This window comes from Ixodes scapularis, unplaced genomic scaffold (assembly GCF_016920785.2).
Source record: "Ixodes scapularis isolate PalLabHiFi unplaced genomic scaffold, ASM1692078v2 PGA_scaffold6__148_contigs__length_123643588, whole genome shotgun sequence".
NCBI classification, from domain to species: domain Eukaryota; kingdom Metazoa; phylum Arthropoda; class Arachnida; order Ixodida; family Ixodidae; genus Ixodes; species Ixodes scapularis.
The window spans coordinates 101,211,726-101,223,218 of record NW_024609881.1 but is presented as its reverse complement, the minus strand read 5'-3'; the positions used below and the strand labels follow the sequence as shown (position 1 = coordinate 101,223,218).

General features: G+C 43.9%; 1 protein-coding gene across 1 annotated transcript; it reads left to right on the top strand.

Annotated features, from left to right (window-relative positions):
* The first annotated feature begins 2,212 nt into the window (after nucleotides 1-2,212).
* Nucleotides 2,213-10,662, top strand: LOC8028030 (chymotrypsin-elastase inhibitor ixodidin). Its single transcript, XM_029977619.3, has 3 exons — nucleotides 2,213-2,350; nucleotides 9,607-9,765; nucleotides 10,497-10,662. The coding sequence occupies exons 1-3, from the start codon at nucleotides 2,278-2,280 to the stop codon at nucleotides 10,595-10,597; spliced, it is 333 nt and encodes a 110-aa protein (XP_029833479.3). The 5' UTR covers nucleotides 2,213-2,277; the 3' UTR covers nucleotides 10,598-10,662.
* Nucleotides 10,663-11,493: the final 831 nt, after the last annotated feature.

Genomic DNA, 11,493 nt, shown 5'->3' with positions numbered 1-11,493 from the left:
CCAACTCAACTCTTTGACGTCACACCAGTGCGGTGGCGCTGCTGTGGAAACTGCGCTTGCACAGATGTTTTGCCTCACGCGAATGTGGTTTCTGCGCAGAAGTTTCACCCCCTGCGCATCTGGTTTCTGCGCAGAAGTTTCGCCTCGTGAGAATCTGATTTCTGCGCGGAAGTTTCACCCCCTGCGAATATGGTTTTCGCGCAGAAGTTTTGCCTCGTCCGCATCTGGTTTCTGCGCAGAAGTTCCGACTTATGCGAATCTGATTTCGGCGCATGGCAAACGCGGGCTTGTTTGTAAACAATGGTTGATGTATATGCGATCGTTCCTCGTCTAGATATGACCTCACTGGGACTTGAGGCAAAACGAAGTAGAGCGGACGACTCTCGCTCATGAACGTCTACTGTACGTGCACGTTTGCTCGAGCTTATGTTGCCGCACAGTTTTCTGATACGGTAATGACCGGTCTGCCAGTTGATGACCCCGCGGTGATATACAACAAAAATTTTTTTTAGGGTATTGTACATCGTGTTTTGGATGATTAAGACCTTAATTAGTTTCACATAGTTACTGTTTTGGTTCCTGAAATAAGCCTATGGCTTCTAGAAAGAAGCTCTCACACCCTCATGTCAATCCACTATATCAGTCAGTTTTAGAAGAAAAAAAAAATGTGATGGTGCTCAAATTTGTTTGTTTGTGCTGGAGGCAGAATGCTGGCGGAGCAAAAATACGTACGACAAACCGCAACACCAGGTGAGTGCCTCGAAGTAGGATAAAATTTCGGTACCCCAGAAAAACGCAGCACGGCTAAACATCTTACTATAATTCACTGCTTCAATTATTTTCTTACTGCCTAATAAGGTTCTGACTAAGTTATGTTTTTTCTTAATTAAAAAAAAAAGAGCAGCGATGCCAAAAGGAGTTATAAGATTATTAAAAGGTTGAATACTATAGACGCTATGCATCTCAGTTAATAGCTCCTTTCATGGCGCACAATACGGAACCTACCCTATTTACATGCTATTCGTAGTTTGTACAAAAAAAAAATTCTTTAACCGAAGTCCAATGAAATACATGGTACCGTATATGCAAACTCTTTTTTTTTTAATTTCATATTTAATAGAAACTCCAATAAACGTCTTAAAAAATCTAAGTCCGCAGAAAGATAAACCAAAACTTTTTTCTACATCCCGTCTTAAAACACGTAATTGAAATATGCGTTTCCATTTTCTTCGGCGTTCATCCTTAGTACGGCATACATATCGAATCTACAATAAATCATATAGAAATTACCATATGGAAATCATTGGGAAACAAGTTTTCATGTTGTAATTGTGCTAGCCATGTGGCGTAGCCTAGTTAAATAACATTTTGTCAAGAAAAGTCTAACGTTTTAAACTCTGGACAACGCATGATGACTGGTCTGTTGAATCATCCATACGTTATTTGTTCCAGCGTTTTTAGTTGAAGGTATATTTTTAATCTTATTCGACGACCTTTCCAATAATCACCTTCCGCGCACAGCCATCTTTGTCTTCTTGGCTCTGTGAAGAGGTTCTGGGTATGCAAAGTAGCGCTCTTTTTCGGAACATCACACGCGGAGCACGTGTCAAGAACACACTGATTCGGCACTTCGTGTGTCGGTGATAAGCGCTAGAGAGGTTTATCTGGGCGAAAAGCATACGAAACTAGCGACTCTATTTATCATTGCTTTCATTAATATGGGATGAGCACAAGAAATATACAACTCTTTATTACACAATACACAGGCCTCCTTACTTTTACATAAAATCAATAAAACAACCTAGGTACTGGAAAAAAATATTAACGTAGTCCTGAGTACGAAGCCGCTTTAGACAGGCGCACAAGTGCCTGTTGTGTTGAGTAACCCTCTGTGGGCTTTTCAAGATTATCAGACCAGCGAAACCTTGAATCGTACAATAAAGTGGCCCTTCAAGAGGTAACAGCCGATACTCACCTCTGAAGTAACTTTGATAAAGCTCTCGCAGCACTGTTTTCAAACTTGACCACATGCCAACATCGGGATAAAAAATTGCAAGTACCGCTGTTTTGGTTTTCTTTGTGTGTCTGTTTGTGCGTGTGTTCGCGTGGAAGTAAGTGTGGTGCCGCGTTCAGGGTTAGACTTTAACCCCTCTTTCAGGTTTTCTTTTTTTTTCTTTTCTGCTCGCCATTTTCAAAAAGGCCCCTTCGGGGGCCCTTATAAATATAGGACGCAGTTCGTCTCCAGACGTTGACTATCTCCTTCCACAAACTACGACCATGTGGAAGATTGTTGTGGTCGCTCTGTTGAGCTACTTGGCCCTGGCCTCTGCGCGCCCGGAACAGTACGATGGTAAGTAATCCTAATATTATTTTTTTCTGTCAGAAAATCAATGAGGGTTAAATGGATCTAGCATTCTTTAATTGAATTTCAAAACATGTTTTTTTTTATGGTCCGTCATGTGTTATTTTGCCCCAAAATGCCTATAATTGATGCATACGTTTTGTTGAAGATATTGTAGAGCAAACCGGAGTAAACTAAAAGTCGGAACAAGGATCATAACTTTCCTATGGGCCCACATAAAAAAAAAAAACCTTTAGTGCGAACATTAAAAAAAAGATTGTGGGCGTTTGGCTTGTTTAATTTAGCCAGGATACAAAATAATGACGAATAACCTTGCACTTTGCTTTTGCTTTTTGTTTCGTAAAAGAAATTGCCTGGATTGCTGAAACAATCTCGACTTTTTCCCTTTATTCTCGAAAAAGCCAAGCTGCGTACTGAGTGGTAGAAATGATCCGTTTTTATTTCGCAACTTTTAATGGGGCTGGTTGCTACTTCGTTCTTTTTGTGAAACGGATGAATCACCTGGTCATGCTTTTGTGGCAAACTACAGTGCGTGAGCACGGGAAAATTGTTTTATATATTCTAGTGGGAAGATAGATTTCTTTTTACACCTGCAAATAAGCACATCACTAGTAATTATTCAACAGTCAGTCATTTGTTCATCTTTTGTGCTCATGAACAGCTTTCGCCTTTGTAATTATGCACAATTAACACACAGCAAAAAGGAAGACTAATTCTATAGATTGACGAAAGAACACTTGAACGCTACAAAATACCGGTTACAATTAATAGAATTGTAGGACACAACTTGAACGCTGCAAAAGATGGGTTGAAAACGTCACGGCAGGAAGCATCGAAAGTATTATACAAGGTCTGAATGCGTGTCATGGGGCAGGTTCGGAAGAGCTCAGCGACATAAAATGGAAGAGAAATTCGCAAATATCTTCTCGGAACATGAATATCTATCGCCGAAGTTAGTTCAGGGCAAGCAATGACTCCGGGAAGGCATTTGAAAAAATAAAATACGAGATCACAGTCCCGTCGTCTGGCCCTCAAAGTCGAAGAATCGCTCGTTCTAAAGGTCTTCTAAATTCAAAGTAAACAGTGCGACCGGACTGTTTCTGGACATTTTTAATCGACTCTTGGTGCGTACGCCCAATAGAATTCCACACAGCACAGGAAAACTCCAGCTTAGACGTAATTAATGAAAAGTATAACTGCACAATACAGGCCGACATGGGAAGCTCCCGTGTAATTCTGGATATGACACCCAACGTATAGAAAGAGGCGTCGACAATGGAATTGACATATATGTTAAATGACAGACAAGTGTCTAAACATTGATACGGACCATACTGGAATAGTCAAACTGCACAAAATGTTAAGTATAATTTTTTAGATCATATGCAATTGGATGATAACGAGATACTTAGATACGAAACTGTCAGAATTGGTTGGGGTAATATGTACTGTCGCTCTTTGTGGACTGTAAATATTAAAATGCAAATGTATCACACTCTGTTTAACTCACAAATTAACTATTGTCATTTGGCATGGGTAAAACGAATTAATGTTATGTTAACAAACTTCTGGTTCTCCAAAAAGAACGAAAAAAAAAATCTGCGTATTATGGCAAAAGTGCGTCACGACACTCATACCGATTCACTAATTTTTTTTTTAACTGCAACGTCATGAGAATCGCTTGTGTATACAAGTACCGTTCACTATTTTCTTGTTGATTTTCAACCGGGGAGTATTTCTTTTGTGTAATTTATCCCACTTGACAAAACGTGAAACTTCTATCCAACTCCGCCACAGAGAGTTCTGCAATGGGCCTCATTTTCGTACCAATTATGCACTGCAATCAATTGCTAATAACCTTCGTCGTTCGCTTAACAGGTTTACTATAGACCGCGTTGATATTCACTGTTTAACAAAACAAAGAAGATGTACTCGTGTGTTTTCACCAGAAAAATTATATTGTATAGTGTTTTTATTGCCGTGTTCTGTAGGTGTAGGGGAACCAGACCAAGTCAAGCTACTTTGCGGAAGCTTTCTGTCTGGTGCCTTCAGCACAATAGTGCTCAAATAAACCAATTCAACTTCAGGTTCAGGTTCAATGGACCATGCTTCTTAAAGTACCGTGGAGGTATCCTGTTAGACATTCCAGCCGACACTCTTCTGCATCTGTTCCGTTTCGAATAGTTTCTGGCATTATCACCGAGATGGTAAGCACGCACAAAATGCCCTTCGCGGTGCATTGGCAGCGCGCGCGAGCTTGAGGTGGACGAGACGGTCGATGTGTTGTCGAAAGTTGGAAGCTCGAGCTCGAGGTTGAACAACTGAAGCTCCTCCCCGCGCATTCTTCTCGCAAGTTACCCTAGTATGCTGAAACAAAATATTCCCAAACGCGCCACAGTTAGTACGAACAGAGAGCAGTCTCCATTTCACTTTTGTTCTCTTGCAAAGAATAGTATGGCCTTAAAGCCATCAGTGTGGTCAAGCGGGCTTCTGGGCGCACGCGTGGCGGATAAAACTTGCCGTTTTTCAATACTCTTTCAGTAAAACGAATCTATTCTAACTTTCTCGGTTGTGTTCTATCGCGAAAGATATGAAAGTGAACAGACGACTACGCTTTTGTACTTATGCAAAACGTTTTGAACAATGTGTTTTCCCGGCGAACATTAGAGATGCACAGTTTTGGGCCCTAACCTACGTATCACCTGACAGATTGAAAATTAATGAGAAAATGTGAGCCGTGAACCTACCAAGAACCAAAGTAGGTGTTCAGCCTCTTACTGTTTCCAACGGTACAAGTGATTATGAATTATTAGAATAAATGTTCCCCAAAGCTTTGGGTCCATCGAATAGCTTGGGGCATCGCACGTCGCATAGACGGAGTTCTGCGTAAACCCTGTGGGAGGCCCCAAGCTGCTCGGAGTGCCCAAGATGTTGGGTCCCTTATTCTAAAACTTTTGTTCATCCTTTGTTTGTAGCGTTTTAATACTCAGATGCTTTCTCCTGGTGTAATCACACCGCGTTCAACTTCGCTAAGCAGATTCGTTCCCAAAGAAACACCGAACAAACAAAGAGTGGTGCACTATAGTTAAGTTCAGCAAGGTCTACAACGTACTTAATTCGACACCAATAGAAACTTCACGAAAATCCCAAGACTCGCGCAAACTCCTGTAGGCCCCCTCATTGTGCCCTCGCATCTGCCACGCCACAATGAAGAGAGAGGTGGGTAGTGCAGTTGCTCGCAAACATACGGCAGTTGTGAAACGACTTTTGTTTGGGCTAGTTGGTTCTTACTAGACATGATTAAAATAGCACAAACTTGACAAGGACAACAAAAAAGGCGTACAACAGACGTACAACAGAACTGGCGCTTAAGCGCCAGTTCTGTTGTACGTGTGCCTGCTTTGTTGTCCTTGTCAAGTTTGCGCTATTTTAATCATGTCTAATACGGCAGTTGCTCGCAAGCATTCGCCAGCTCGGCCGCGTTTCCACAATCGTCGCACGACGCAGCAGAGGCGCGTAATGACCGACGTTTTCCCCTTTCTTCAACGCCATCTCTCTCTCTCTCCATTGTCAGCTACCACCCGATTTGAACCAACGTTACTAGATTAGCTCAGTTGTCAGTTGTGGAACTCCCGCCACCTAGAATTTCCTTTCAAAACGGGTAGGTGAAGTGCCATCTAGACGCTGTGCGTCAAAACATGCGTATTCCATAGACTAGGCAGCATTACCATAGCAGCCGTCCTCCACAAACCGGCAGCGCGCCGAACGGCGGGAGGTGAGCCGTGACGGAAAAGGAATGGGGGGGGGGGGGGGGGGGGGGGATCTGCTGGTGCAAGCAGAGTCTATGGGGAGTTCCGTAACTGAGCAAATCCAGTAACGTTGAGGTTGCCGGCATTCCTTTTGGCACCGCCGACGGCGCTGGACATATTGCAAACAAGTCTAGTCTCTTAGAAAAAAGGGTAGCTATAGGCCTTCCTAAAGGGAAGAACGGTCTTGTAACCTATGTTCCTACATAAAGCGAGAAACTTTCGTCCCTAAAACAGGAGAGCAAAGGTTCCTCCGTCGCCTGCATCGCATTATGGCGGCCCCGGATTGAGCAAGTCGAGCTCAATAAGGCTTAACAAGGACGCTACGTCTCTTGTACGAGACGAGAGGTGCAGCAAATCAGAGCGAAACACGAGCTTTCCTTGAACTGTGTTTATTTCCGAAGCCAGCTTGCCCCCGCAGGCAAAGAGACTTCCGTTTCAAAAGCAGTTACTCAGTCGTCTCGTAGTCATCACTGCCATGTTAAACAGATACACCGATACCCAGTCACTGCGCGCACTTCACGTCTTATCTTTGCTATTCCACGAGTCACAATTCCTTCGTCAACGGCACATCATGGAGGAATGATAAAGCAATTCGCGAAACTAAAAGCCGCTCTCAAAGGGAGAAACTTCGAAACCGCTGTTGCGCAGTAACCAGAAATCGCGTAACGTGAAAGAAGTTTAAATCGCTTTTCACCAGATGGCAGGTTCAAGCAGAGTAATTGGAAGTACGTAGGTATTTATGGTCTACAAGAAATATTTTATTTGCTTCCGCCGCCATTTCGCTTCGGGATCTTCGAGAACCCTTATTATGCTCATATTAAGAAACAGCACGCATACTACAAACACTATCTGAACATTGAGCGCATACACATTCACGGTACATAAAAAAAACGACAATACAATAGCACACGAACCCGATCACCACTTCCGAGATCTGCGTTTCCGACTTTTATACTGGTCGTTTTGAACGTACGGAATTTCTCGGTGACCTCCTAATCAATAGAAACTATTCCCAGAATGTTCAAGCAATGCCATACCTCTGAGAGTATGTGAACGGCTCAGGGGATGAATCTCTTAATAAAAAGTAAACGCTCATGCCGTAATTATTTGAAAGCCAATTAGTCAAGCCGCTCCAATTCGATTCCAAGCCATGCGTCTGTTTCCCCGCACGGCACGTCTTAGCCAGTATTTTTATTGTGGTGTTTGCTTTTCTATTTCTGCTGTTCGCGCACGGCTGCAATTGTCGTCTTGAATTAATCTCTGTAGAGCGGATATTCACTCTGCTGGAAGTGATGCTTCACTGTCAGAAAATTCGCTTTTCGATCAACTTGAATGCAGTCAAAGCCGCTACTTGCAGCAGGTGTTAAGTGTACGGAGCTACGCCGCGGCGAGCTCGAAACCTTCTAGCACACATCTCAGCGCGCAACTTGGAGGGCAGTTTCTCCAGGAACCGTAGCATATTTAAACAGCAAAATAAAGGATAGCTTTGTTTTCAATTTTTACCTAGCAGTTTTATGCTAAAATTTCAAGCTGTAAATATACATACTTTCCGTCAAATATTCATGCTGTTCAGTCCTTTCTCCAGGGAGCAATCGCTCTCAGGGGGAGACAACCGGCAGTCACATTGGCCACTGTACAATGGAAGCTACAATTCAGACCAGTGTTCAAACATGACTATCCGCACGTCGATCGATCGCACCTAATACCTCAAGTGGTCTTAAACTCTTTAATATAAAGCAGAATGTCAACCTGCGACACTCCGCCCCTTCCGATCACGACCAGAGCAGTAACATCAATGCCCGACAGCTCATCTTGTGTTTAGACAACTGAAACGCGAACACACGGCCACATCGGTGATAATTCCCGTGTTATGTTCACAACCCACAACACTGCCATCGCGATGCTGCTGCAATGTTGATGACACGCAAAAGTACAGAATCACATTGACTGCCAGTTGGCACTCGGCATCGGAAAACAGAACCGAACACAGCACAGAAGGCACCCAGGCACCCGGCAGCAAAACCTGCCTGTCTTGGACGCGGTTTCCGCGATTTTCATAACGTCGTCACCGTCGACACAACCAGTGCAGACAAATCGTTTCGCCTGGCTCACATGGTTCCACGTGGGTTCCGCAATCCGGAAATGACCATCTTAGCCCAGTGAACACGTAGCGCTGCTGGCACTGCTCCAGAACTTCGCTGTTTCTAGCCGCTTCGTTTGCTCGTTTGAAAAAATTAGTGGGAAAAACGTCAATGCAACCTAAATGCTTTGCACGTTCATACTGGGAGACGGAATTAATGGCGGCCTTCGCTGTCACTGAAGCTCAATCAACTCAACAACTTTTTTTAAACAACTTGTGGGACGTGCTCGAAAAACGAAACCGAAAGAAGTTGAGTCGGGAGGGCGGAATATTTCTCCCGTCTGCCTGGAGAAGTAGAAAAACGTCTCGTTTCTTCCTTCTTCTCGTGTCCACTTGGGGGCGCATCAGTAGCAGGGAGGAAAATGCGCCGTTGCTACCTTTTTCCTCCATTTTTCACCGTACCGTACGCCATCGCACCCACACTTCAGACAAGAGCAATGCGGATAGCGAGTCGTCTGCTTCTTCAACAGGTGTTACAGTGACGTCAGAACGTCGAGCTCTGATTGGCTCTTTGAGGTATAGTGGGACCTCAAGGAAGCTTGCATTCAGGTCTACCCAGTATCTTAAAATCGTACCCATTCAGAAGTCGGCGTCATTCTGACGTCGCCGCAACCACTGCAGAAAAAGCAGACGACTCGCAACCCGCATTGCTCTTGTCGGAAGTGTGGGTCCGATGGCGTACGGTACGGTGAATTTACTCGGCTGAGGTTGAGTTAGGGTGCGCACAAAAAACAGGAATTTTCCGTTTCTTTTTTTTTCACCAAACAGCAAATGACAGGGGAATTCATTAAGCTCTGTTTCGGCTCAAGAGCAGTCGACGCTGCAATCCGATAGAGCCAGTCACGCAGCGTCAAAAGCCCATCGTCACGGCGCTATTCGTCTTTATGCATTAGCTATTCCCGGCTAAACCGATTACACATATTGAGTTCCCATGAACTATGTGCTTCCTTTCGGTGCCTAATAGGTTTAAGCGCTGAGAGCAAAGCGCACGAAGGCTATAAGTACCGTTACCATGCACTTTTGACGCAGCTCGATCGACGCATTGCCGTCGGTGTGTGCAGGTTTTCTGGTCGTCGAGTCTCCGTGGATGGATGGATGTTACTTGCTATACACTTTGTTAACGGGCGGTAGTTTATGCCTCCTAACCTTGCTAGGGCGTGCCCTGGGTTGCCGCACTCGTGCCCCATCAAAGCGTTTTCCCCACGCATCGGCCAGGCAAGCTTCAGAAGCGTGGCTGCTTGCAAACATTCATAACTCCTAATCCTCATCAGTTTGTGCGCTATGTTTTTTCGCAGGAGGACTGTACATTCCTACCAGTCACCCCCACCGATGCGGCGAAAACGAAATCTTCAAATCGTGCACGAGCAGTTCCTGTGCCGAAGCGACCTGCGAACGGCCACGAGTCGGACCTGCCTGTACCGCCGACTGTGTGTCTGGCTGCTTTTGCCAACGCGGTATGTGTACATTATCTATACTTTATCCAGAATCTTCACCAACCAAGTATAATTAAACCTAAAATAAAACGCCGCTTTGACCTTCCAAAAACTGGTGGCAACTAAAAAATAATTAAAATACTCTGTAGTTTCTTATATTTATTTTTCTAAACTAAAAAAAATTCGAGCGTCTGCTTTCTCGCAATGCCTTTGGGGGTGCGAATCGCTGCGACGGGCTGATACTAAGTTTAGACCCAAAAACATTATATGTGCTATCGCCTTCAGAATGGTCAGTCACCGAAATAAACATCTAAAAGCGCAAAAATACAGGAAGGGTAACTAATGCGGGAACGACCCAAAAAACGGGAGAATTAGTGGTTAAAATTATATACTCCAGCTTTACATAGGACCGACATAGGAAAAATACAGGCATTCCGTCACATATACAGATTTTATCTTCAATATACACCGACGCCAATGTGGCGACAGGCGATAAGTTGTGACTGGCTGGTATCATGCCTACTTTCCGTCAGTATATCTTGAAGATTCATAGGTGACAGAAGATCTGTATTTTTCTCGCTTCTGGATTTCGTTAAGCTGTAGTAAAGATTCATAACAGCAGACAATATGATGATGTTATAAAACTCAAAAACATTGTGTTATCTGGGGGGTATTGCCTTTTCCATTTTTGCTCTTCATCATTTGTCGATCAGAGCTTAATAACTCAAATGTGTAATCAACCCTCTCTCCAGGTTACTACCGCGACGAGGCAAAGAACTGCGTCACGAAGCAAGAGTGCCCCGAAGATTCGCCCGCCCACACATATGTGGAGAACGACTATGCCCTAGAGTAAAAAATCCATGGAGTGAAAGTTTACCAGAACTGCAATAAAGATCTTCAAAGACATTTCACCTAGAATTGTTCTAGTTGTTCATTTTATTTAACTTGAATGTGTTAAGCATTTATTATACGTAACTAGCCGCGGATATTGAACTCTCTACAGCGGAATACCACTTCAACAAACTCGAGTTGAACAAAGTCTTTATCTGAACGTACTTTTGTTAAATTCCTCGGGAAAAGCCCATTTTTGTATATGACTTTCAGTTGAGTGAAATTTAACTCATACAAATTTTCGCTTGAGGTCCATCGAAGTTCGTTGATGTTGTTTAAATGGTTAAGTGGTCTTTGTCGAAAATAACCATTTACATAAATTCACGGGGGGGGGGGGGGGGGGGGGGGCGTACTCTGAATACAGAGAGGCAATCATATCTCCAAGCAAACGGATGTGACAAACTGGAGTTGCGAAACGGGTACTCCACGAAATGAACATATCACTGCGAATAGACTGCACACTCGGGCACTCCGGCGAAAGAATGGACTCCTAGAGAGGCTCGAGCAGCATTGTGCTGAACAACCGTGTAGGACGCAAAAGCAAACTCGAGAGTGCCCAGAGGCCCCAGAGGATACACCCGAGAACCGAGCGAACCCATGAGCTTCGGCCCACACCACACACAGCGCGGAAAGGCCGGACACCACCAAGAAAAAACGGAAAGCCATCGTCCAAAGTAAAAAAAAAAACGTTGTGTAAAAAAAACAGCGATTGTCTGGCAGCTCCCTTGCCAGAAAACTCCACTAAAGCTCTTTTTGTTTTGTTATTTAATGTATATGTTGTTTTTCGCTAAAAGAAGATTTATGTAAAATCACAAGTTATGTGAAAGCAGTTACAGAACAATCCCAGCAGAGAAAACT

Coding starts and splice junctions, on each gene's coding strand:
- LOC8028030 (XM_029977619.3), top strand. CDS start 2,278: ATGTGGAAGATTGTTGTGGTCGCTCTGTTGAGCTACTTGGCCCTGGCC. Junction 2,351..9,606: donor GCGCCCGGAACAGTACGATG/GTAAGTAATCCT, acceptor GTTTTTTCGCAG/GAGGACTGTACATTCCTACC. Junction 9,766..10,496: donor TGGCTGCTTTTGCCAACGCG/GTATGTGTACAT, acceptor CCCTCTCTCCAG/GTTACTACCGCGACGAGGCA.